Here is a 25,153-nt window from a genome sequence, read left to right as displayed (position 1 = left end):
ATATACCCTGTTCAGAGGATACAAACTGTTGTAGTTAATTTGGTTTATTGCTTATTCATTACTATTTTTCTTAAGTTATGTTAATAATAATTTAAATAGTAGGGCCTTTCTGAAATAAATTAATTCTCAAAATTCGATTTGAAAACATAATATTTAAAGCAATAGGTGGCATCTCTGTTCATACAATTTGTAGCGAAGCATTTCGCGCGTCTTCATCATTTTACTTCCATTCTGTTGCGATTGCGAAAATCTATCCGAAGAAAGCAAATTAAATTTCATTTGTGAAAAGTTTGCTACTAAGTACGTTTAAGATAAAAAGGAGAAATGGGTCTTTTGGATTTGTGTGAAGAATTTTTTGGAGAACGAGATCTCTATAAGTTGTTGGATTTGGAGAAAAATGCATTGCCCAGAGATATAAAAAAGGCATATTACAAGATGTCTTTGCAAGTTCATCCAGATCGTGTTGAGGATGATGAAAAGTCTGCAGCTACGGAAAAGTTTAAAGTTTTGTCCAAAGCTTATCAGGTTCTCTCCGACAAAGAGAAGCGTGGTTTATATGACGAACAAGGTGTTATTGTTGATGAGGAGGACGAAGGTAAACTAAGTTCATGGATGGATCTGTGGAGGCAAGTGTTTAGACGGGTTACTGAGGAAGATATTATTAACTACGAAAATTCTTATGTTGGTTCTGAACTGGAACGAGACGATATGAAAAAGGCTTATTTATCGAGTAAAGGCTGTATAAATAAGATAATGACTGAAGTTCCGTTTCTGCACATTAAAGATGAGCCGCGTCTACAGAAAATCATTAGAGAAATGATTGATGCCAGTGAGGTGCCGGAATACAAAATTTTCACGAATGAACCATCCCAGAAACGTCAGCGTCGTCATAAGAAATATGCCCGAGAGGCGAAGGAGGCGGAAGAGATCAAACAAAAATTAGAGTCTGGCGATTTACAAAAACAGATATTGAAGCGTCAGGCGCATCGACAGGATGATTTTAACTCATTTTTGGACAAATTGGCTGAAAAATATGCCGATGGTGACGACAGCGAAGTATATGATTTTTCAAAGAAAACCAAATCTAAGAAGAAGGCAGTCAATACTCCATCAAAAACCAATGGTGTTAAGAAGGGAAGGGTACAGAAAAGACGCACTTAGTTTTTTTTTGTGTGTTTTATGTTTAGATATGGGCTGGAGCATTAGTTTAGTATGTTGAGGGAATCAATTATTTAAATTTTTTGTTTAAAAAAATTTGGGTTGAAATACAAATTAAATTTATTATAAATGTACGTTTATGTGTTTTCATACGAGGGTGTAATGAAAATCAGAATTGATAAAAATGTGTATCAATATAATGTAGCCGGGAAGAATTGTTTTTCTAGTAAAAATCTAGAATTCGAAAGAAAAATATCGTATATTTTATATGATTTTTAACATATTTGTTTGTTTGCAGAATTTAATATTAATAATAATGATTTTTATAATTGTTTCAGTTATATTATTAAATTGTTAAAAGTATAAAAGTATATTTTTGTTTACTTTTGTTGTGTCAAAACAAAATCGAGTAAACAATAATATTTTTATTCACCGCGTACATAAACCGAACATGAATTGGAGAATGTGATGTGAAGAAAAATGCAGAAAATTTTTCGCTTAAGTTGTCACACTCGTATCGTGAGAACGCAATGAGTGGTAAAAGAGTCCTTGTCTGAACACCGTCACATAAACCTTCGATCTACTTTCATTTATGACGTCATGGACGGTGTATTGTCTGTCAAAAACATTCCAACAGTAATAGTATGTATGCTTTTACTCTAATGTCTTATATACAAATTAGCTTTCAAAATACGTTATCTGATATATAAAAAATAATACGTTTATTATTTTAGATATTAAGTAACTTCGACGGAAAAAGCATTTTGGGAATTATTTTTGTACGTTAAGGGCTTAAAGCATTTTTTCCAATTTGATCCTTATGTTAAATTCCCTTTGATATAAATAGTTGGCAACCTAATCAGCTGCTTTTACATTTTTATTCATACCTTTTTGCCCAATTTTTTCTGTCTATTTTTGCTGTTAAAAGCAAAATAAACATTTGTGTAAACTTGACAAATTACAAATATTTTAAAAATGGAGCATAAAATAATATTGAAATGCCGTACTTGCTTAGAGGACAACGAAGAGGATAACATGTTTGAATTATTTATAGATAACGATATACGCGTTAACGGGCGGCAAAAAAAATTGAAGCTTAGTAAAAAAATTGAGTATTGTTGTGGTGTGCGGGTAAGTGTTTGTGGAATTTTTATAACATGTAAACCTTAATTTTGAATATTTTAGATTAGAGAATCAACCGATATGCCATCCAAGGTTTGTTGGAAGTGTTTCGAAATGACGAGAATATGGTATAACTTTCGACAAATGTGCATGAATTCACAACTTTACTTGGAGAGTTTGTGTGAAGATCGAATGCGTCCAGAAGGCTCTGATGATGCGGAATTTTTAGGATATCTAATGGAAGAATTGCAAGTACACCGTGATAGAGTACATGGTTCTTCCGACAGCTTAGAATCAGATACAGACGATGATGAAGATAATGATGACCTTGGTTTATTAGTAGATGAAGACGATGACGGAGACTTTATAGAATCAGAGAATAATTTAGATCGCAGCATTAAATTAGAGACAGAACAATTGGAAGAGAAAAATTTCACTCAGACTGCAGATTGTAAAGAAACCAACAATACAGGAGTTGAGGCAGCCCATGAAAATGACCAAAAAAGCACGAAATCACAAAAAAATCAAAACACTATCAAGTTTTCTAATAAACGGGATGTTAGTAGAAGACGTATTTGTCGTCCACCAAGTCCAACATCGTATATGTGTTACATTTGTGGCAACGTTTACAACAAAAAAGCTACCTTTGCGTATCATATGTCACTGCACAACAATGTCAAACCACATGAATGCGAGTATGTTCACAAAAATTAAATTGTATGTTAATTATAACATTTCCCGTTCTATTAGGCTCTGTGGTAAATCGTTTCGCCAAATATGTGAATTGAAGAATCACATGCGGCGACATACAGGTGAAAAACCTTACAAATGTTCATACTGTGATCGCCACTTCATTGATCGAAGCGAGAAACACCGACATGAGCGGTAATAATACTAGTACTATTATGAAAATGTATTTTATTGTAGAAAGTGTAAATTTACAGAGTACATACAAATACGCGACCATATATATGTAATGTTTGTGGTAAAAGTTTTACATATTCCGCCATACTGAAGAACCACTCAAAACTACACACAGGTAAAAAAGATTTCAAGTAAGTCAATTCGTAAGCTATACGTTCTTACTTAATTATTCCATTTGTTTATATTATATTTACTTCTATTTTGCAGTTGCATGGTCTGTCAGAAAGCATTTACTCTTCAGCATCAACTAAAAGCACATTTACAAACTATGACCCATAGACTGAAGGAAGCGCATTACGTATCTGAGGGATATGAGGTTGTTTACGAGTAGATATGCTTTGGTTAATGCATCGAGAAATGTATTCACATTGTTTTAAATACTTAATATAGTTCGGAAAATAAAAGGCAGATTTCTTTTATAAATTGTATATGAAAATATTTAAACGAACATTATGTACAAATACATACATACATATGTTGGCATTGACGTGGACAGTAATAATTATTTTCATATCATGGATTTATTTATGCAAAAAGCGCATAAAAAATTAATTAGACATATTAAATGCTCAGCACATGGAAACAATATCCTATTATATATTAATAGGTTTTGTTTAACATATCAACAAAAAGAATGTATTAGCAGCTATTTTTTTTAAGCAAAACAATAGCAAAAAAATCAATCAATGAGTTAGTTGTTGGAAATACTGTGACAAAACAATAGCAATAATAAAACGGTTTGAAATAAGCTATAGGTAATAACTTTATTTAGTTATAATTCCCTAGCTCATTAGCTGTTACAATGTTTTTATGTTGGTTGGTGAGCAGGTGAGATTTTAACTGATGGGGCAGTTTGAATGATTTCTCGCACGGCTCACATCTAAAAATAAAAAGTAATTATATAGACCAAAAACACGATAGAAAATTGTGTTACAAACTCTAAATTATAGTTTATAGTTGTACTCACTTGAAAGGCTTTTCATTCGTGTGCACTTTTTCGTGCGTGCGAAGCGTAGTCGATAAAGCAAATGATTTGCCACAAATGTTGCATTGGAAAGGTTTCTCATTCGTATGCACCCTGCAAATTCATAGAAAAAACTTTTTGTTTATACACTCGGACATTATCCTTGCAGAAGCGAATAATACAAACCGTTCGTGTTTTACATGCGTACTTCGATCCGTAAATCTTCGTAAGCAATATTTACATTCGTATGGTTTTTCTCCTGTGTGAATACGCATATGCGCCGTTAGATTACACGCCGCTGTAAAGCGTTTGAAACATAGCCTATAAAATAGTAATAATAATAGTTAAAAAATTATAATTTACATTTTATTTCTTCAACTTACTCGCACTCAAAATTTTTTTCCTTGCGGTGTATTCTCATGTGATAATTTCTAAGGCTTCGGCTGGTGAAGTGATTACCACAAACGTCACAGGAAAAAAAATACGAATCATTCCCTTTTTTGCGTATATGAGGTGAAGCTCGATCTGTGATTTTAATGGTAGTTGAGCTGGGCCGTTTTGTTAATTGTTCCTCATTTAATTCTAGCTCGTGCTGTTGCACCGATTCATTATCGATTTCATCGATTAGATACTCTTCTATCTGTACCACAGACCTCGGTGGTTCCGAGTCATCATATTCAGGTTCTTCGTCTTCTTCACAATCATCTATTTCTGCGTAATTATCTATTAGCTGAATTCCGGCATCTGCATTCGCATCTAGTTCTACATCGTCAATTTGAGAATTCGACAACTCCTCTGTTTTAACGACGGGTTCTTCGATTAAGTAGTATAACTCCTCTTCGGCCTGTAACTTTGTTTCTGCTTCGGGTGTAGGTGAATTGCTAGATGACTTTAACTTATCTATTCTAATTTCGGTTTCCACTGAGTTATCAATTTCATCTTCTTTGTTATCATTATTGGAATTGTAATCATTATTCTCATCGATTATATCCTCATCGCCGATTTTATTGTCATCATCATAATCCAAGGCATCCACGCTACTTTCGGTATTGTATTTAGGTAATCGTAAAGGGTTTTGCTTCGAATTTGTTTTACTGTCATCAAAGTCCGCTAGTTCATCTTCCTCATAATCTTGTGCTGTTAGCAGCTGTTCTGAACAATTTTGTTCTTTTTGTGTCTTACTCAGTTTTCTGTTTGATCTTTGTAAATGTCTATGCTTATAATTTGTTTTCCTATTTTCATAGATACCATCCATTTCAGATTCTTCATCGTCTGGATCTATAAACTTCTGCGTTGTAATGGTTTCGTTATGTATCTTATTAATATTTCTGTCAGCCGAGTTCATATCAATATTGTTGCTATTATTTTTTTTATTATCATTGCTATCATCATAACTCGTGATATGCGTAGCACTTTCCTTTCTATGATATTCCTGCTTTTTTAAGACAACCGACGTACTAGGAATAGTACTTGTAAAATGGGTGTTAGTATTGTCTCTACTATCACCAATATTTTCGGATAATGCAAACGGGCTCGGTAGAATTTCTTCCTTAGTATCAAAATATTCCTCTGTTTCTGGATCCCGTTGCTCATTTAATGAAATGAATTCTACATCCTCGTGAAATATTTCTTCTAGTAATTCCACTGAACGCTCTCTTTGTTTATCCATTTTTAACATGGATGTTGCTGATTTAGTCTTTTGAATGACTGACTGCAAGTACTCTTCCGAATTTCGACAGGTTGTTCTAAAGTGGTATGCATATTTCAGTAGAAGTAAGCATTTACGACAAATCTTGTCTGGCAGGTTGTCACTTCTTTCCATCTGTAAAAAGTTTTTATAGGATTTTTTTATAGAACACAATGATATAAAAAGATTTTTTCACAAACCTGCACACTAGTAATATCAGAAATTTGTTTGACTATTTTAGAATCAATCAAAATATATTTTGCACCATGATTTTGCCTTTCCTCTGCCAAACAAACGCGGCAAATGTTCCATTTTATGCTGATCTCCATGTTTGGCATCCAGATGTATCTTCCTCTTTTCCCGCCTGAAGTTTATTTATATTAAATTAGATTCACACCGATCAACTAAAATTTTGTTTATATTCTTATAGAAGTGAAAATTACACAAATCAAATAACAAAATAAATTCACGCACCAAAACTAAAAATTATGAAAGCTGAACTGTCAAAAGTAGTTAGAGTTGTAAAGATACATAATTATAATTGGTATCAAAAGTAACTCGCTACTTTAAATAACGATTTTAAATAGAAAACCATTTTTAATGGTATTAGATAAAACCACATATAAAAATTGTCTACATTTTACAAAACAATTTTTTATTAATCAACTCTTTTTTAAAGTGTTTGATTTATTATATATTAAACGGTTTTTTTTATTATATTATTAAAACATTTCACCTGACTTACACTGTCTATAAAATGGCGTTGACTTTGACATTTCTTGCTGTCACAACATTTCGCGACACACATACAAAAAAAGATAACAATACGCGTATTATGCTATCGATCAAGTAAAACATTTAAGTGATTTCGTGTTATTAACTGAATATAAAACAAAATCTAGAGAGTAAAAAAAATATTTTCATAATGCATGTTTACGATTTATGTCGCATTTGTCTAACGGAGGACATAAATACAAGCAAAATGCAGCCTCTGTTTGAAACGGAAGATGATACATGTAGCGAGATTGTGCAGCGAATAGAAGTTTGCGGTGGAATAGTCGTAAGAATTATGCTTAATTACCTTGTATTATTACACGACAATATATAAATTATGGTGTTCTTTGATACCAACAGTTGAAACCACATGAAGAGTTTCCGAAAATGATTTGCGTGCAGTGCTTAGAAAAGTTAAATGTGTCATTTAAATTCCGTTCCATGTGTCAAGCGAGCGAACACGCACTTTTAGACGCTATAGTAAAGGTAATAGAGGAATATGATAAATTAATTCATTATTGTAAGTTTTGTGACATTTTTCAGTCGGAAATGAAGACAGAACCATTAGACTATGAGGGCGCTCAAATCATATCGAAACATGAAGAAGATAATGAGGACGAAATGTTCTTTGATATGCATACAGAATTTATTGATGCACAGGAGGTACATCTGGAAGATATTACTGAGACCGTTGAAGAAGAAGTGCTTGAATCTGATATGGAACCCAATACTGAAAGTGCTGAAGAGTTTATTGAATATACGGACAGTGAATATTTCGAAGAAGAATTGCCTAAATCCGTAATTAAGAAGACTGTTACGCCCACATTTATACAAAGGCAGCCAGTAACTAGCGAAAATTCGGTACGTAAACGAGGACGACCAAAATCAAAACCAGAAGGGATGTCATTAAAATCAGAAATACATAGTGGAAAGAAATCGAATCGAGGCAGAAAGAAGAAGGAAGAGCCAGAAATTGCAAGTATAATGTGTGAAATATGCGGGAACATATATTCGAAACGTAATTTGTTAAAAATGCATATGAGGCGTCATATGGCCGAAAAGCCTTTCGAATGCGAGTAAGTGAAGTACATTGATATTTAATACATCACAAAGAATACATTTTTTTACTTGCATATTTTGTTATAGAATATGTGGTAAAACTTTTGCATGCCCTTCGGAAATTGGACGTCATATGCGTGTGCACACTGGAGAAAAACCTTACATTTGTAAATATTGTGGTCGAACCTTTGCTGATCGGAGTACAAATATAAAACACGAAAGGTTTGTTTCAAAGATTAATTAAGAATGCTAAGTTGGAATCTACATATATCTTTTAAATAGAATACATACAAATGAACGACCGTTCACTTGTCAAACATGCGGTAAATCGTTCACTTATTCTAATGTGCTGAAAAATCATATGTTGACTCACACCGGCGAAAAACCATTCCCGTAAGTGTCAATTTACTAAAAATATTACTATAAAACAAACAATTATTGAATTTCGTTGTATCTACTATATACAGTTGTATACCGTGTAATAAGACGTTCTCACGTAAACATCAATTGGATCAACATATTGCAACTATAACACATCAGCAAACAGTCAGAAATCTTGCTACAACGGACGTGAAAGTGCAACATATGCAAGATGAGCCTGATCATCATGTTTCCAACATAAACCACCATCAAACAATTCACACGAATATCAAAGTGGAACATTTGCTACAACAAATTGATCCTAATCAGCATATTGGCACTATGACACAACACCAAGCCGACAGAAATCTTTCTGTTACCCATATGATAGAGGAAGAAATTGACCAAACCTGTGAAAGGCATATTGAAGAGGTGGATGAGGATGCTGAACAACAAGATAGCGATGTATACATTAATACTGAATAATTTAATTTGGATTCGATATGCATACATTTGTATATTTCTTTACACTTGAATATCAATATATACATAACTAAAAGGTACACTTAAGCAACTATATATCTAGTATGTAAATTATATAAGTAGCGGTAATGATCTACTTGCCTACGAAATTATTTTATAGTTAATGAAATGCGCTCTATAACCGCAATTCGTTAAATAAATAACAGAATTAAAAAACAATTAGTTTAATAGCTCTTAAAAGTTATATTTTCTCACGCAGCACTGTCTAAACTACATTCAGACCTTACAAACTAAATGAGCGAATTCGCTTCATTTTTAAGTGTTCAATGATGGCTTTGTTAATGAAAAGCGTCTCACTCTTTGAATTGTTTGTTGTTGGCGCTCAACGTTTTGTTTATGGATCAGCGAACGCGTATGTACTATAAGGTGCGTTTGTCGTTGGAAAGATTTGTTGCAAAGCGTACATCTACCATATAAAAAAAAATTTTTAATTAATTTTTCTTTTTGTAACAATATAAATACTTGAAGGAGCGTTCTCCAGTGTGCACAAGCATGTGATTCTTTAAAACATATGATGTTGTGAACGCTTTACCACATTGTGGGCACCCAAAAGGACGTTCGTTTGTATGTGTACTAAAACGTAATAGTATATAAATGCAGTGAGATAAATGGGTAAGTTATTTGCAAGGAATTACCGTTCATGCTTAATTCTGGTGCTATAGTCCGTGAAACGACGACCGCAATACTGACAAGGGAATGGACGTTCACCGGTGTGTCGGCGCATATGTCGCTTAAGTTCGCCTTCGGTAAAAAATTTATTTGGGCAAACTCTGCAAGTAAAAAATCAATTGTAATAAATATGCTTATTCTATCAAACTTCTTTAACAAACTCACTCGCATTGTAGAGGCTTTACTCCAGCGTGTCGTTTGATGTGTGAATAAAAATGGCTTCGATACTTAAAATTATTACCACATTGATCACATATGTATGTTCGTGGTTTATTCTGCTTTTCAACTTTAGCTTTCGTCTTCTGATTATCATCAACCTGTGGATCTTCTCCACTGTGGTCTGGCTTTACTGGCTGAGAGATAGTTTCCTCATGATCACTATCTTTTTCCACGTTTACTTCCAATATAGCTCTGGTTTTATTTCTCGGCAACAGTTTGTGGGTGGTATTTTTCAATGACCGACTTTCCAACTCTACTTGGGCATCATCATGCACCATTTCACCTTCGTTAAGCTGTTCGAAATCACATTCTATTTCTACTGCAACTTGTAAATTAGTTATATCCGAATGTGTATTAAAGTCCAAATCTGCTGTTTCAATTTCCTTAGTATATGGCAAAAATTCAACCTTCACTGAAGTAGATTCCTTTTCTATGGAGTTAGCAATTTGCTTTGAAAATTTAACCTTTCCTGAAGTAGAATCCTTATCTATGGGGTAATCAATTTGCTTCTGGCTATGGCTCTGGTCGAAATGACGCTTGTATTCTGAACTGGAAAAATACGCCTGCGCTGATATGCATCGATTACGAAATTCATAAGCCCGTTCCAATTCTTTTTCGCAATCTGAACACATTTCGGATGGTAAATTACTGAGATTTTTTAACTGTAAAGTACATAAGCAAAAACTTATTGGGAAGATTCTCATATATATTTTAGTACCTGGATGTTAGTAAGTTGGAATATCCTTCGCAGTTCCGATTTTCTACTTCTGTCAAATAGCGTTGTCGTGGTTTTGTTTTCACAGGACGCCGCACAAAGCCTGCATAGTTTTAAATCCTGGCGCATTTTGAAACCCTTATTGTTTATTTATTTATTTTTTATCTACTAATAATTTAAATACCATACAATCCGTATTTGTTGATAACCAAAATGTAAATAAAGCAAGATTATTTATATTTGTAGTGTTGCCAACATCCTGAATATAATATAAAAAAACAATCAAAATTAATAAAAAATGGTTAGTAAAATCTTAATATTTTATGCTTTTAACTTGTTAATGTAATTTTACACTTGTCATTTACAAGATTTTATTTCTTAAGTGCCTTATATATGAAAATATTAAGTAGAAACCCTCATATCAATCAGTTCTAAAACACAGAATGGCAAGCCCTTTAACGAAGCAACACTTGAAACATTGTGTAAAAGTTATGCACATTATAATTCAAATAAATATCATAAATACCATTTGGGATGAGTATACGGCCCTTAAACTGTTTATTTAACGTTTTGGCTGCTAATTCTCGATATTGTCGAAACTACAGCTACAAAGCAGTTCGTCGACCGGATACTGCAGTATTATCCCGCAAATTAACAGCGCCACAGGTGGAGGCAAAACCAGATGAGCCTCAAGCACCAAATGATTTAACAAAGCACTTGAGAGCCAAAATATTGGCAACAGGACCGATTACAGTAGCAGAGTATATGCGCGAAGTGCTAACCAATCCACTAAGTGGGTATTACATGAATCGGGATGTTTTCGGGCGCGAAGGAGACTTTATCACATCACCGGAAATTTGCCAAATTTTCGGCGAGGTATACCTCATTCACATATATGTATACAATTGATGCACGTTTTAACAATTTGTATTTTGTAACAGCTGGTGGCTATTTGGGTAGTAAGTGAGTGGCGGAAACTGGGTAGTCCAACACCTTTTCAAGTTATTGAGCTTGGGCCTGGTCGGGGCACATTGGCACGCGATGTACTAAAAGTCTTGACACAATTTAAACTCGCTGGACAATTTTCTATGCATATGGTGGAGATAAGTCCCTATTTAAGTAAAGTGCAAGCTCAACGTCTTTGTTTCAGCAGCGAGATTGTAAACGACGAAAACTCTCCTCACTACTTGACGGGTAAAACAGCAACTGGTACAAAAGTATTCTGGCACAAGCGATTGGAGGATGTCCCAAACGCATTCTCCATAGTACTGGCACATGAATTCTTCGATGCTTTGCCAGTGCATAAGCTGCAACGAGATGAAAAATATTGGAAGGAAGTCTTAATTGACGTCAATGAAAATAATGGCAACGATGTTGATGATAAACTACAGTTTCGTTATGTCATCTCAAAATCACAGACCCCAGTTTCACATCTGTTTACTTCAATTACTGGAGAGACACGCGATTGCCTTGAGTATTCATTAGACACAGATCGCATCATTAATATCATAGCGAATAGGTTTGAGAGTGAGGGTGGAATTGGCTTGATAATGGATTATGGTCATTTTGGCGAAAAAGGAGATACCTTCAGAGTAATAAAAACGCATGTTGTTTTAAAATACGATAATTTATATAACCTAATAATCTAGGCTTTTAAAAGTCATCAACTACATGAACCACTACTTGCACCGGGCACAGCGGATCTTACGGCGGATGTAGACTTCAGACAAATTAAACGCGTTGCAGAAGAAAATGGCAAAACACTTTGTTTCGGTCCTGTTGAGCAAGGCAGCTTCTTAAAAAAAATGGAAGGCGAGACTCGTCTTGAGGTAAAAAAAACCTTAATGTAGCCATTAGCGTTAAATAAATTCTTTATGTTTCTTGTACTCAATACCGAAATGTATCTTCCACAGCAATTGCTTTCAAATGCTTTGCCTGAAAATCGTGACGCCATTAGAAGTGGTTATAAAATGTTGACAGATCCTGAACAAATGGGAACACGTTTTAAATTTTTTTCGATATTTCCAGCCGTATTGAAAGAACACCTTAAAAAATTTCCAATCAGTGGCTTTTATTAATATGTAAACAATTCTATTCAAGGTTTGTTAAAATAATAGGTACATTTAATATCTTATTTAACTTTGTTTTTTGTTACAAATGTTGATACTGTTAACAATATACGTTTTTGGTTACACGCACACACATCTTGTACAGGGTGCAAATGTAAGATTTTATTTTTTTTGGAATGCGTTATTAATCGTCTGCATCTCGACTGGTGTTAACTGCAGTACAGCACTTATGGCATTCAACATATGCCGCTTGCCATCTGGATCTCGCGTTACAATATAACTAATGATCACGTTCTTCAAATATTCAAGATTCGCCCCTTCCCGCGTTTTACAGCGCTCCAGTCTAAAAAAATATATTATATAAAAAATTTTAATTGTTAAAATGTTTAATTCCCATTCGCAATGGTATATTGACCTGTCGACCTGCTCCTCAAGTAACGCTATCTTATCGCAGAGATCCTCTTGTGCGTTCACCTTCTCCTGTATAGTCTTACGCAAACTCGATTCAGCAGCGTATTTAGCTTTTCGCAATGCGGCTATTTCGATATCTTTCCGAGCTATCTCATTGGCATAGTGCAGCATATGACAGTTTTCACCGACTGAAAGCTTTTTCGATTTAATTGGAACCATTGTGCCCAATTGTGTGTTGCCACTCCCTGCTCCAACTCCATCATTACTATCAGCATCGGATGCTGACGTCGGGTTCTCAGCATGGGTGTCAACTGTCGACGGTAATGTTACATTATGAAAAATTTCAAAAGATGTCTGCAATGTTTTTATTTCTTGTTCCTTTTCGTCGAGCAGTTGCAGGGATCGTTGCCTTTGCTTTTGTAATTGCTGTTCCAAATCAACAACTTTACAACGTGTCTCATTCTCCAACTCACTTAATTTAGTTTTCCATTTAGCACGTTCTTCTTTTATAGCGTTTCTCATTTTTTCCGCCTGATTTTTTAGATCTAATTCTTGCTCATCAATATTGCGATTTAGCACTTTGACTTTTTCCTGCAAAGTAGATATATGCGTTCTTTGGCCATGTGAACGTTCTTGTTGTTGTGAAAGTTCGGCCTTACAAGTGTCGTACTGTTGTTGTAAAATAGCCAATTCCTCGTGACATTGTGTATGATCAGCGCTGACTGAAAATAATTTGTTAATATCGACAGGGTTTGTACTACGTGAATTTTCAGCCAATAACAACTTTTTCAGATGTATAATTTCATCAACTATAATTGAAATATCATAGTTTATATTACTTCTCCTACGGCGCCGATGATCCACATCGGAAGAGTTTAGCTCGTTTGACAAACTCGATTGTGAATCAGAACTTCGTTCTAATTCCTGCAGCTTTTTTCGTAGCACATGAATACTTTCTTGGTCCTGTTGGCGCAGTCGATCATAGTTTCCCACAGTTGTACTTAGCTCAGCTAAACGAGCCTCTAAATTGGCGACGCGATCTTCGTGTAAAGCTGCCTGGTGTCTACTTTGCTCTTCCGCTTGCAGCACACGTCGCTGTTCATTCTTTATTGCAACTGCGTGTTGTTCTTTAAGTTGTTGCATTTGTTGTTGGACTTGCTTTAATATAATCATATTATCTGTCGGGTCAACGGCATCTTTCGTGGAATTCTGCATGCTATTGCCTCCCAATTTCATTTCTCTCAATTGTGCTTTGCTCTCTTTTAGTTGTGTTTGTAATTCGCGTATTCGGGTATTTTCTGTTTCATTGTTGGCAAATTGTGTTTTGAAATTGTTTAATTGCATTTCAATATTTTCCTTAAGATGTCTTTCATCAGCATAAAGCTTTTGTAACTCTCGTATCATAATCATCTGATTATTTGTTTCTTTTTCCCGCTCCTGACATTCTATTATCCACTTTGCCTTTATTTCTTCAAGGTGAGCTTTAGCTTTAACTTCATTTTCTTTAATTGTCTTCTTTAATTCGACGATGCAATCGTCCTTTTGTGTCAGTTGGCCTCGTAATTGTTTTTTATCTGCCTGAAAGGATGCTTCCATCCGTGACTTCTCTGCGGATAAGGTAGCTAGTGAATTCATCAATGTCATGATCTGTGATTGCAATTGCTGTTTATCATCTATCACACAGCTTAAAGCATCAGCGGGTGCTATAGCTGCGTCGTCAACCTTTTTAGCATCGACGGCATCTGTAATGCTTCTTGTGGGGACATCTGAAAATGATTTTTCGTTGTTTGCATCTTTCGAAGCTGTTAGTGCAGCCAAGCTCGATTCTAGAGCTTCCTTTTCTTTTAACAATCCCTTATATGCGGTGACCACATCTATTGAAATTGAGAAATTATAAAATTTTTTGCATATTTTCTATTGTATCATAGTCACCTTTCAAGCGCTTTTCGTATCTAATTAGCTGCTCCTTTTGTGAAGATACCAAAGTTTCTAATTCTCGTTTGTTACGATCCATTGTGTGGAAAAAATTTCAAAATATCAAATAATTTCCATCCTAAATCGTTTACGTCGACAGAAAACAGCTGATGATCATGATTTTGTTTATTTTTTTCGTCTTCAATAATAAAAACGGTGTTGCCATTTTAATACAAATGTATCGGGATTTCCAATAGGGATAATATGATTTCTAAGTGTCGTTTCGGCCTTTTTGATCTCACTTTCATCGAAGTGGTGCGGTAAATAAACAAAACTGTCGAATCTTGTGCGAAGAAAATACACAAATTACTGTTGTTGTAGCGGCGGAATTCTGCCGAGTTGACAGTCCCTGGCCGGAATAAATCCTGGTCCGTTCCGGTTACGTAGACCCGACTGTTGTTGTTGTTGTTGTAACGATTATCTAATCCCCGTTTGGGTGATAAATTCTAGATTCGTTGTCGTCGAGGTCATCTAACGGAAGGCCCAGGAAACGAGCTGTTTCGACGGGGTCGGACCATAGGGTGAGGGGTGTTAGATGAGTGGGGTTTGTTGGGCATGCAAAGAGGTGGTTAGTGTCATGCGGAGACTCATTGCATGCAGGACATGTGTTTGGTATGTCAGGGTCTATTCTGGATAGGTAGGAGTTTAACCTGCTACAGTATCCAGAACGAAGTTGCGCGAGGGTCACTCTAGATTCGCGAGGCAACTCGAGCTCTGTGTCTGCAATGGGTGGTGGTTTGACTCGTATTACGCCATTCACTGAGAGGGAGTCGGTGAAGGTGTTAATGGCACCATTGTGAATGGCGGCCAGTGCCTGTCTGCCTGCCTAGACCCGACTGTCGTGGGAACGGCTACAAATTACTCATGAACAACCATTACATTTACCTAAATTGAAAGTTTGGTGTGGTTAAGAAGCTGGTGACACCGTTACTGTTAAAGGGAAGCGGTATAGATCGATGATAACCAACTCCGTTTCCATAAAAAGTAAAATGTTTGGTTACATCCGAACTTAGCCCTCCCTTACTTGTTTTTTATTTACTTTCTGTCGTAGATACCTAAGTATGAATGAACTTCAAATAAAATACTTCACACTTTGTTATTTGCTATTTACCGATCCAAATAGGGTTTGATCGCCTTATTTTTTCTTGGTACAACAAAACACGTTAAATTTATTGGAAGTATACTCCTATATCTTTAAAAACAACTAATTTTTTTACCTTTTTATTCTTATCTATTTTTAATTTAAAAAAATTCATTATCCGTCTGTTTCATCTTCAGCTTGCATTTGTGCTATCAGCCTTTTGCGTTCCTCAGCTTGTCGAAGTTTGCGCATAACCAAATCTTCGTAATCAAGAGAAGACCCGATATGTCCATCAGCTGCTTTTGAAACAGGTGGCGTTACCCATTCAAGATGTAGAGGATTCGCTAGACGACCCTTTTCATAAGCCAATGCTAATTCGGCAGCTTCGAGTGTCTTAAACTCAACAAGTGCACTGCCCTTTTTCTTTGACATCACCAACGCGACAACTTCTCCATATTTCTTTAGAAAATTTTGTAAAATCTCTGATGTGTATCCACCGTTGTCGTTATCTTTTTTATCCGACTTCCATTTGATTTTAATTCTATGCGCAGATGAATCAAACGATTTTTCGACCTGTGCCTGCTGGTTTTCGGCAATCGTACGCAGCAATTGTTCTCGCATTAAACGTTGTTCCTCTTGCAATAGTTTAGAACCTTGACGACGCAATCGCTCTATTTGGTCTTGTAGCACTTCTTCATCACTTTTGGACACTGTGGCATATGGTTGAGTACTCTGCAATTTGTGTAGTGCATCTCGTTCGCGCTGTTCCAAATCAGCTTTCAGTTTTTGTCGTTTACTATCCAACTGCTTATTCCGTAAATCGGCTGCTTTTTTCGCTTTTAACACTTTGTCATAAGCAGCACGGGCCGACGCATCAGTGAGTATTTCCAAGGCTTTTGATAACTCATGGAAAAGTTCTGCCGCTTTGGGATTGTCCGGATTTTTGTCAGGATGACATTCAAGTGCTTTTTTGCGGTAAGCTTTTCGTATATCACCTTGCTCAGCTTCAAGATCAATCCCAAGGAGTTCGTAAAGGTTTGTATCACCAAATTTAAGAGCAGACATATTTTTCAAATGTATAAGAGACTTTTTCAATTCTGTTTTGATTACTAATTTCTTTGCTTTAAAAGTTTTTAAAATTACTTCATAGAGACTTGTTCGATTTAAAACGTTTATCAAATTTTGCATGTGCAACACTGAACTGTCATTCTTGTCAAAACGAACAGTGCCAATAGCATCTGACAGCAAATTCGTCAACATGCTTTTGCTATTGTTATTGCAGTCTTCAGCAACGTGAATTTTAGTAATAATTACCAATACTTTTTATACAATTTATTATGTGAAAACAATAATATAAGATGAGTGTTTATCACGATGAGGTCGAAATCGAAGACATGGAATATGACGAAGAAGAAGAAGTTTATTATTACCCATGTCCGTGTGGTGATCGATTTCAGATAACCAAGGTAATTGCTAAAATATTTTGGGGGACATTGAGAAGAGTAAATATTTCTGTATTTTTAAGGAAGAACTTATGGAAGGCGAAGAAGTGGCCACTTGCCCGAGTTGTTCACTCATTATTAAAGTAATATATGATGCGGTAAGAGGCTTGATACAATGTACATAAAACAATTTAATGATGAGTAATACTAAAATTTATTTAAATATTAATAGACTATGTTTAAAGCAGAGGAAGATGAAGAGACCGTGCTCAATGATAAAATGAAAGATATGACGTTGGAAAAGCACTGAGAATCCCAAATAATAAGAAAAATATCGATTTCTTTTGTAAAAAGATTTTTATATTTCTGATATATATTTTAAATATATGTTGACTAGAGTAAACAATTATGCCTTCTGTCTGGCTTATCTTACACATACATATTTTCAATATTTTTTGCAGTAGTAAATTTTTCTGTTTCTTTGTTCAGCTTACATCTAAAATTTAAACATTAATGGAGTTAAAAAATATTAATATTCGTTCAATACTGCAATTACATACTCGTATGTGTATATATATATGGAATATAGGCTGCCAGTTCTGCCTAATTTCACATTAAAATATTCAAGCAAAATAAATAATTTCTAGTCTAAATGTAGATATATCAACAGTTAGATAATTTTAATAACGAAACTAATTTGTTATGATAGGAAATAAATAATGTTACTAAAATATATGATTAAATTAATATTTAAGGTTTCATTGTTTACGGTTTTATGGGAGAAATGTTGTCTAACCAACTGATTGTACGAGTTAATCAAAATATTTTATTTTATAAATTGTAAATCAACTTTAAATTTGTTATTGTTCTGAAAACAAGTATTTTTAGGGCGTGAACCCAATATTTCTATTCAAATAGTTCAGGAGAAAACCAGGAACTATTGTATTGGATATTCTTATAATACTATGTATAATATGAAATGCAACTTTTTCGCTTACATTTCTTTTCGCTATTGAAAGCTTATTGTTTTACTTTTTTCTTTTGAATTATTGAAAAACACCTAAAAGCATTGAAGAATACACGTTGATACTCTTATAAATATGTTGTCAATACCAGTACATATAACTTGTACATACTTTAATTTAACATCCATTTAAGCGAAAAAGTTTACTATGATGTTCTCCAAAAATCTGTGCTCTTTTTCAAGAAAGACTTTTATTCTTGATTTTTATGTATGGGACATTTTCAAATGTTAGGTGCTTAAAAATGTTGGTTGTTTACATGGACGGGCATTTAGCAATACTACTGCTCTAACCAGGATCCAGTAGTTGCATTGGGCGCCTTCAACTTTAAAATTTTAAACAATTATTTTATACAGAATTATAAAATTTTTTTTCACTTACTTTTATGTTGAATTGTTTCATTGTATTCTCTAGAGCAACCGCATTTCCGGAAAAATATGCAGCTATTGCATTATGAAGTAATACTAGCTGTTTATGCATCACTTTAATCTGGAATGAAAAACAGTAGTACTTTAGAGGTATGAAATTATAGCAATGTAAAATGCGCACTCTATTTTCGTCAAGAAATTGCATTTTTACGGCGACATCGGCTCGTAACTTTTCATAAAGTTCCTTATGATGAGAAAAGTTTTTCTGCGCCTCTTCGGTAACAGGACTTTGTGGCAATTCAGGTTTTGTATTTTCCAAATCCATACGATAAGCGTCAAACTCCACTCTGAAAATACAGAATTTATATTACAAGTTTTAATTATGATAAATACCCTGTCGTACCTGGCTATTTCATATTGCTTGATTGTGAGTAACGTATCATCGATAGTTTTATTGCACAATGTATTCACCGATGAAATGAAAAAATTCAGAGCACTCAGCAGCAACTCACCGTTCTTTGTCAGATTTCTTTGCGTTTCAGAATTACATGTAAATTCCTCTTGCAGTTCTGGACTTTTCTGTGCTAAATCAGCAAATGCCTCGGCCAGTGCATGTTGCGTTACTACTACATGATGAAAGTGGGAACTGAAAGCTCGGGTCAGTCGTAAAATAGATAAGTATTTCCGCTGTGTTTCTCGCAATTGTTCAATCTGCGCTTCCAACTCTGAGTCAACAGTGCGTTGTGATTTGCCTAATTTTTCTAACATAATCTGTCGAGTACATTTGTAAGTTGATATGCTCCAATTCTTTATACTGTCAATTTTTGAGGCTCCCGTACGCAGAAGACCGGCGTCCATGCCGTTCTGTGGGCTGGTTTGTGTCATCGGTGTAGCGGGTGCTGAAGGAATTTAAGTTAGGTGAAAATTTCAATTTGTTTTTCGTAAAAAAATTTACCTGAATGATTATGCAGTGGTAGACTATTTGGTGGCATGAATGGCCGGCCTTCAGTTCCACTATGTATTGCACTACCACTTTCGTTCATCGGCGGTGTGTCTTTTAGCATCTCGTGAATGCTGCGTTCTGTATGCAACGAATGGGCCATTTTGTGGCAGCGGAGTAGATTTCTCTTGTGTCCAATGGCTTATTGGAGCCGTAATTTAAAACACTTGTTAAAAAATATGTACTAATTAAACATTGAATTTTTGATATTTTTTCCTCACTATTATAGTTCTTTATTTTTGCTTTAATGACACCGCCAGTCGGCGATGTTATACGCAGGAAAGAAATAAACAAAAATCGATTTTAAGCAGTTGTCCTTACCTAAATTTTAAAATTCCACTATACTTTTTAACAACTGTAATTCAGTTGCTTATTGAATAACTTTTCACTATGGTGCAACACCAATTTAGTTGTTTTTAGCCAATTTGATTTATCTTATACAAAGAAAATTTTTACCCACGACGCCTGAATTTTTTCTACCGATGACAGAGCAACGAAACTGTCGTTGGGCAGTGTTGCTGTGAATTTTAAGCAAGCATTTTAATTTTCCCATTTTACTACAGTTTGGATTTTAAGTTTTAAGATAATATTTTATTTACCGCTGCATATTATAATAACTTTCATTTATGTTAAAAGAGTTATTTTGGAAAAAATTAAAATTTTTGAATGAAAGGATATATTATATAAAAAGTAATAAAAAATTTAAAAAATATTTTTATTAGAAACTGTTTGCAAACAACTTCTGAGTGCTTTTCCAACACTGTCGCCCTGATGATGGAAGAATGTACGATTTATAAGAACGATAAGTATATTAGTGTAATCCCTACTTTATGTGTTAAAGGATTGTTTCCGAAATACTCTACATTTTGTTTTCAATCCAAATAAATTCATCGAGGTTTTCTACATATATATTTGATTTAAAAATTAGGCTTTAAGAAGTACTTTTGCAGTGGTTTCGTGTATTTTAAGATAAATACAAAATTTTAAGCCAGAATCCATTGCGAAAGTTGCTTCAGGCACATTTTATAACAACGGTGGAAATAAGATACTTTAAAAGCCAGGTGTATTCATTGAGGCTAGTTCTGAAATAACCAATGTGACCAATCCAATTTCTATAAAAAATTATTTGCAAAAGTTGGATTCCATCAGGTTGGGTGTTTTAAAGAGCAGCCTTTAGTCGACATTTGCTAAATAAAGAAAGCCATAAAGAAATACGCGGTATATACAAATATACTTCTCCAAAATTAATAAAAAAAAATGTCTAGCGAAAGTGATAGCATGCAGCGTTCCCTGTCATCGCCTCCATCGTCCCCACAACTCGGCAAAAAAATACGGCTTGATGAGCAGGCTCTTCATGAGCAGACAACTGCTATGAAAGAGAAAGGTTTTTCCTTAAGCGCCATAGCAGAAATGAAAACTCGTGTTGAGGAGAATAATCAAAGCGGTACACTGGATCAACAATTGCGTCAATTTCAAGTGTTAGACGAAGTACAGGGATCTGGAACTGATGACTCTGGTAAGTTGTGTTCTTTCCTTACACTCGAGTTGTTATTAAAAAAAATTATTATATTTGTTGTAAATAACACATTAGAGCACATACTCCTGGATTGTTGGATTCCGCAATCGGGAGAAAAAGGTGTCAGGCTATCGGACAATTAAATCCGGTGAAAGAATACATTACAACCATTAACCCAGGCGCTTTACTAAACCTTTTTAATTTGACTGGGTTAAACTAAATGTGTTGTGGGAACAGGAGAGGGTATTCCTCAAATATCATTGCATTCCTCAAATTTCAATCTATCAATCTCATATCATAATCATAAATAAACAAATAAAGCAGTGTTTATCAAACCCTTACTAAGTGTAATATTTCAAAAAATTTCAGTGGGGAGATAAAATCGAAATTCTACTCCAGATATGTGTATTGTATTATTACCGGTAACTGGTTGTGTATACCAGTAAGTATGATTAGATCTAACCAAATTGATAATTAAGGCAAAATGTAGTCAATTGCCAACATAAACGAAATAAATAGGCATTTGCAATGAATAATTTAAATGGTATCAACTACATAAACATTACAAATTCCTCATCTATCTAATTATATTTTCTTTATCAGACATTGCAAGTGAAAATGGTGATAAAAATTTTGATAATGGTGACGGATATGAATCTTCCGATTTGGATATAGATGACAATGAGATAGAAAATTTGCTCAACGAAAATTTACCTGATGATCTGAAAGAGCCGAAAAAACCTAAATACGAAGAGCGATTTAAAACAGTATTAGAAGGTTCGAACAAATGTGATAATGATATTAAAAAACATTAAATCAAAATAATATTTTAGAAAAAGGTCACAATCATTTCGAGGTGTTACCGGAAGGTTGGGTGCAAGTAACACACAACAGCGGTATGCCTCTCTTTTTACATAAACAATCACGTGTCGTTTCGGCGTCAAGACCATACTTTCTTGGACATGGTAGCGTAAGGGTAAGATAGTAATAAACTTTAATCCACTGAAATTGTATATACATATATATAAATTCCAAGCACAAAAAACAGTTAATTACATATATTCGTTGTTAACTGGAACTATGAAATAGCTGACTAAAACTTGTATAGTCTCTCTAATATTATTTTAATATGGTAAATTTACACGTAGAAAAGAGTTGTTATTTAAATCTTATTTCATCCTTAGAAACACGCAATTCCTTTGGGCGCCATTCCGTGCCTTAATTATAGACGAGCCATTGATGAAGAAGAGACGGAACGTTTGAATCAAAAAATAGCAGAAGAAAACTCAGCGATGGAAGCGGAAGACGTCATCGAAACCAACACTGATAAAGTTCCTAAATGTCCATTTGCTGGCGCCAACGTTAGCGCCGATGTTTCCATAGACTCTAGTCAGTTCGCGCAGGTTTCATCATCTACGAATGGAAAAGAGATGGACATAAGTGAACCTGCTGCAACACCAATATCCGACACACTTACAGCCATCACACCAACTTCAGCGAGCACAGCTGATTTGGCGGCTAATGTTGCAGCATTAAAGAGTCTAGTGCCGCCTGCGAAAATTGTCACCGTCACCGAGAATACGCAAAAGGAGTCACTAACACCCGAACAATTAAACCAATACTGTGCGAAACTATTTAAATTTAAAGTGATAAGGGTTTTACGTTTTCGTTCCTGGAATGCGCGACGTAAATTCACGAAAAATCGAAAACATATTAAAAATTTACAACGTCCCACTCTGCCGGATGGTACGAAACTAATCAAATTCCCAATATTGGCGCCAAGTGGCGATACAAATACGAACACGCGTGGCCGAAAAGAATGGATTATGAATCCGAATGGAAAAAGTTATGTCTGCATATTGCATGAGTATGTGCAGCATGCATTGAAAAAACAGCCAACATATGAATTCAAAGAATTGGAAAATGCAGCAACACCCTACTCTGCAACGGTATCAATCAACGATTTGAAATATGGCACGGGCTATGGCACCAGCAAAAAACAGGCAAAATCAGACGCTGCGCGTGAAACATTAGAGATACTTATACCTGAAATGAAGGACAAAATTACGGGTATTAAACAAGATAAGAATGCACCGAAAAATAATCACAAGGATTTATCGGTAAGTCAATTTTACATTGCAAATCGGTGAAATATTTGTAAATATTGTAAATAATATTACTATATATATTCAACAAATTAGGTTTTTGACGATATTAAAATACAAGATCCACGTGTAGCTGAATTTTGTAATAAGACAACAGAACCTTCGCCGCATGCTATACTGTTGACTTGTCTCCAGCGGAACTTCGGTCTTGGCGATGTGCAGATAAATTACGAAATTAATCGCACAAAAAATAAGAAAAATGAATTTACTATGACTGTGGGCAAACACACAGCCAAAGTGTTATGCAAGAATAAGCGTGAGGGTAAACAGCTGGCTTCCCAAGCGATTTTACAGGTGCGTTTTATCCACATGTATTATGTTTATATTGAAATTCTTCAGAATTTTTAGTATTATATTTTCTTGTATGTTTCATAATATTTTTCTTTAAACTGCCATTTTCATTTTTCAGATTTTACATCCACATATTAAGACATGGGGCTCCCTGCTGCGTCTGTACGGCAACAATTCAATAAAGACGTTCAAAGAAAAAAAGCTGGAGGAGCAGGAGATTACGGTATTGCAAAGCAAAGCTGCAATAAATCAACCAAATTACGCGATTCTTGACAAACTAAAAGCGGAAATGTTAAAATTAGCTGAAAAGAATAAATCGGTTGTATCAATGGGCACTTTTGTGCCACCCTGTGATGTTGACCTACCGTCATCATCTGGTTCAAATCTCAATAATGTGGAACTATAATCTTCAAATTAAAGTTCTCTAATGGTATTTTGTTATGACTGATTTCAAATATAACTGAAGAAATGAACAAATTTATATAATTAATCAAATAAAGTGATTTATTGTAATAAAATCGTCCTAAAAGTGAAGGTCGGTAATGTTGATTGAGGCCTAAAAATTTGATGTTACTTTTAGCACTTTTTAAGTTTCAATATTTTGACATACTGTTATAAAAATGTGAAATGGAAACGATTCCCAAACTGTACGAAAGTTTTTTTATGTATGGAAATATGTGTTTTGAGTCTAATAAATTGCTATTGTAGGAATAGATGATAATAACACCAGCTTGAGCTACATATAGATATTATTTATAAGCAACTGCTTCAATTTTAGTTAATCACATTGCTGCTTTTCTACAGTAACTTCAGTTTTACATAGTAGAAAACAAATTTAAAAATAATAATAAGCAAATGTATTTGATGAGCTAAAATGGCATAATATAGATTTCTAAAGCAAGCATTGAACATTAAACTCCATAGATAAAAAAATTACGTTAATTTTTCACAAAGGAAAGACATTTTTGAGTTTGTTTTATAAGAAAAGCCTTTCTCTGTATTTATATATCATTAATATACATATTACTAAAATATGTGTATTTAAATATTTTACGTACAAAAAATATACATTTGTCGTTACTTTTAATACGATCAGAGAAAATCCTTTGTGATATACAAATGTGTTAAGCGATTAAGGTAAAAGTTAGGTTTCGGAAGTTTCCCTTTGAAAAGTTATAACAAAAAAATTTTCTCAAGTTGAAACTATGATAAAGCCTTTAGATGTTAATTGTTTCTACATGTCAAATGAAAAACTACCCTTAAGATCAATTGGATTACAAAATAAATAAAAACAACTATATTCTGAACTGAATAAAATTAATTAAATAAATTCCTTTGCGTGCACACTTTAAAGGGCTTTCTATACATCAACTAATAAGAATGATCTCATATGGGTTTGTCATCTATATGCAGTTATATTTCATTTACAAATAAGACAGTTCCTATACAACATAAGCTGCTGGAGCGAGCCACGTTAAACCTAGGAGGCATTTCATGAAATTTTGTGTGACTAAGTATTTTTCTGAGTATATAAAATGGACGAAAAAATTGAAGCTCATTCAAATTTCTATTAAAAGTATAAGCGATATGCGAAGGTAGTTAATTTGTTATATTTTTATT

General features: G+C 34.4%; 11 protein-coding genes across 13 annotated transcripts; 6 read left to right on the top strand and 5 right to left on the bottom strand.

Moving 5' to 3' along the window:
• The first annotated feature begins 185 nt into the window (after nucleotides 1-185).
• Nucleotides 186-1,292, top strand: LOC106627679 (J domain-containing protein CG6693). Its single transcript, XM_014247869.3, has one exon. The coding sequence runs from the start codon at nucleotides 325-327 to the stop codon at nucleotides 1,159-1,161; it is 837 nt and encodes a 278-aa protein (XP_014103344.3). The 5' UTR covers nucleotides 186-324; the 3' UTR covers nucleotides 1,162-1,292.
• A 628-nt stretch (nucleotides 1,293-1,920) lies between these two features.
• Nucleotides 1,921-3,632, top strand: LOC106627684 (transcription factor Ouib). 2 transcript variants are annotated; one of them, XM_014247877.3, is made up of 5 exons: nucleotides 1,921-2,289; nucleotides 2,344-2,975; nucleotides 3,031-3,165; nucleotides 3,225-3,319; nucleotides 3,412-3,632. In XM_014247877.3, exons 1-5 carry the CDS (start codon nucleotides 2,134-2,136, stop codon nucleotides 3,453-3,455), a joined length of 1,062 nt encoding a protein of 353 aa, XP_014103352.2. In that variant the 5' UTR covers nucleotides 1,921-2,133; the 3' UTR covers nucleotides 3,456-3,632. The 2 variants fall into 2 exon arrangements, with proteins under 2 accessions (XP_014103352.2, XP_014103351.2); XM_014247876.3 differs by having other exon boundaries at nucleotides 1,927-2,289; nucleotides 3,225-3,335.
• Nucleotides 3,633-3,949: 317 nt separating this feature from the next.
• Nucleotides 3,950-6,193, bottom strand: LOC106627753 (uncharacterized). Its single transcript, XM_036377920.2, has 5 exons — nucleotides 6,056-6,193; nucleotides 4,552-5,990; nucleotides 4,355-4,489; nucleotides 4,172-4,282; nucleotides 3,950-4,084 (listed from the first exon to the last, which is right to left on the bottom strand). The coding sequence occupies exons 1-5, from the start codon at nucleotides 6,191-6,193 to the stop codon at nucleotides 3,973-3,975; spliced, it is 1,935 nt and encodes a 644-aa protein (XP_036233813.2). The 3' UTR covers nucleotides 3,950-3,972.
• Nucleotides 6,194-6,637: 444 nt separating this feature from the next.
• LOC106627754 (transcription factor Ouib) lies at nucleotides 6,638-8,750 on the top strand. Its single transcript, XM_014247997.3, has 6 exons — nucleotides 6,638-6,915; nucleotides 6,990-7,115; nucleotides 7,173-7,705; nucleotides 7,776-7,910; nucleotides 7,971-8,081; nucleotides 8,156-8,750. The coding sequence occupies exons 1-6, from the start codon at nucleotides 6,781-6,783 to the stop codon at nucleotides 8,532-8,534; spliced, it is 1,419 nt and encodes a 472-aa protein (XP_014103472.2). The 5' UTR covers nucleotides 6,638-6,780; the 3' UTR covers nucleotides 8,535-8,750.
• A 4-nt stretch (nucleotides 8,751-8,754) lies between these two features.
• On the bottom strand, nucleotides 8,755-10,420 carry LOC106627755 (transcription factor Ouib). 2 transcript variants are annotated; one of them, XM_014248000.3, is made up of 5 exons: nucleotides 10,198-10,419; nucleotides 9,426-10,141; nucleotides 9,227-9,361; nucleotides 9,054-9,164; nucleotides 8,755-8,997 (listed from the first exon to the last, which is right to left on the bottom strand). In XM_014248000.3, the coding sequence occupies exons 1-5, from the start codon at nucleotides 10,321-10,323 to the stop codon at nucleotides 8,847-8,849; spliced, it is 1,239 nt and encodes a 412-aa protein (XP_014103475.3). In that variant the 5' UTR covers nucleotides 10,324-10,419; the 3' UTR covers nucleotides 8,755-8,846. The 2 variants fall into 2 exon arrangements, with proteins under 2 accessions (XP_014103475.3, XP_014103476.3); XM_014248001.3 differs by lacking the exon at nucleotides 9,054-9,164 and having other exon boundaries at nucleotides 10,198-10,420.
• Nucleotides 10,421-10,638: 218 nt separating this feature from the next.
• LOC106627735 (protein arginine methyltransferase NDUFAF7 homolog, mitochondrial) lies at nucleotides 10,639-12,421 on the top strand. Its single transcript, XM_014247971.3, has 4 exons — nucleotides 10,639-11,070; nucleotides 11,136-11,786; nucleotides 11,844-12,023; nucleotides 12,108-12,421. Exons 1-4 carry the CDS (start codon nucleotides 10,729-10,731, stop codon nucleotides 12,270-12,272), a joined length of 1,338 nt encoding a protein of 445 aa, XP_014103446.2. The 5' UTR covers nucleotides 10,639-10,728; the 3' UTR covers nucleotides 12,273-12,421.
• On the bottom strand, nucleotides 12,249-14,773 carry GCC88 (GRIP and coiled-coil domain containing 88 kDa). Its single transcript, XM_036377914.2, has 3 exons — nucleotides 14,607-14,773; nucleotides 12,679-14,548; nucleotides 12,249-12,606 (listed from the first exon to the last, which is right to left on the bottom strand). The coding sequence occupies exons 1-3, from the start codon at nucleotides 14,686-14,688 to the stop codon at nucleotides 12,426-12,428; spliced, it is 2,133 nt and encodes a 710-aa protein (XP_036233807.2). The 5' UTR covers nucleotides 14,689-14,773; the 3' UTR covers nucleotides 12,249-12,425.
• A 967-nt stretch (nucleotides 14,774-15,740) lies between these two features.
• LOC106627736 (dnaJ homolog subfamily C member 17) lies at nucleotides 15,741-16,901 on the bottom strand. Its single transcript, XM_014247972.3, has one exon. It carries the CDS (start codon nucleotides 16,792-16,794, stop codon nucleotides 15,904-15,906), a length of 891 nt encoding a protein of 296 aa, XP_014103447.3. The 5' UTR covers nucleotides 16,795-16,901; the 3' UTR covers nucleotides 15,741-15,903.
• A 59-nt stretch (nucleotides 16,902-16,960) lies between these two features.
• On the top strand, nucleotides 16,961-17,603 carry Dph3 (Diphthamide biosynthesis 3). Its single transcript, XM_014247974.3, has 3 exons — nucleotides 16,961-17,195; nucleotides 17,255-17,329; nucleotides 17,404-17,603. Exons 1-3 carry the CDS (start codon nucleotides 17,088-17,090, stop codon nucleotides 17,479-17,481), a joined length of 261 nt encoding a protein of 86 aa, XP_014103449.2. The 5' UTR covers nucleotides 16,961-17,087; the 3' UTR covers nucleotides 17,482-17,603.
• Nucleotides 17,604-18,367: 764 nt separating this feature from the next.
• Nucleotides 18,368-20,068, bottom strand: Arfip (ADP ribosylation factor interacting protein arfaptin). Its single transcript, XM_014247973.3, has 6 exons — nucleotides 19,883-20,068; nucleotides 19,517-19,727; nucleotides 18,965-19,460; nucleotides 18,743-18,908; nucleotides 18,575-18,682; nucleotides 18,368-18,518 (listed from the first exon to the last, which is right to left on the bottom strand). The coding sequence occupies exons 2-6, from the start codon at nucleotides 19,662-19,664 to the stop codon at nucleotides 18,474-18,476; spliced, it is 963 nt and encodes a 320-aa protein (XP_014103448.2). The 5' UTR covers nucleotides 19,665-19,727; nucleotides 19,883-20,068; the 3' UTR covers nucleotides 18,368-18,473.
• A 322-nt stretch (nucleotides 20,069-20,390) lies between these two features.
• pasha (partner of drosha) lies at nucleotides 20,391-24,257 on the top strand. Its single transcript, XM_014248050.3, has 6 exons — nucleotides 20,391-21,077; nucleotides 21,681-21,854; nucleotides 21,911-22,053; nucleotides 22,262-23,197; nucleotides 23,279-23,536; nucleotides 23,652-24,257. Exons 1-6 carry the CDS (start codon nucleotides 20,819-20,821, stop codon nucleotides 23,937-23,939), a joined length of 2,058 nt encoding a protein of 685 aa, XP_014103525.3. The 5' UTR covers nucleotides 20,391-20,818; the 3' UTR covers nucleotides 23,940-24,257.
• The last annotated feature ends 896 nt before the right edge of the window (nucleotides 24,258-25,153 follow it).

This window comes from Bactrocera oleae, chromosome 2 (genome assembly GCF_042242935.1).
Source record: "Bactrocera oleae isolate idBacOlea1 chromosome 2, idBacOlea1, whole genome shotgun sequence".
Taxonomy (NCBI): Eukaryota; Metazoa; Arthropoda; class Insecta; order Diptera; family Tephritidae; genus Bactrocera; species Bactrocera oleae.
The sequence above is the reverse complement of the archived record's forward strand: the minus strand, read 5'-3'. Positions and strand labels throughout refer to the sequence as shown.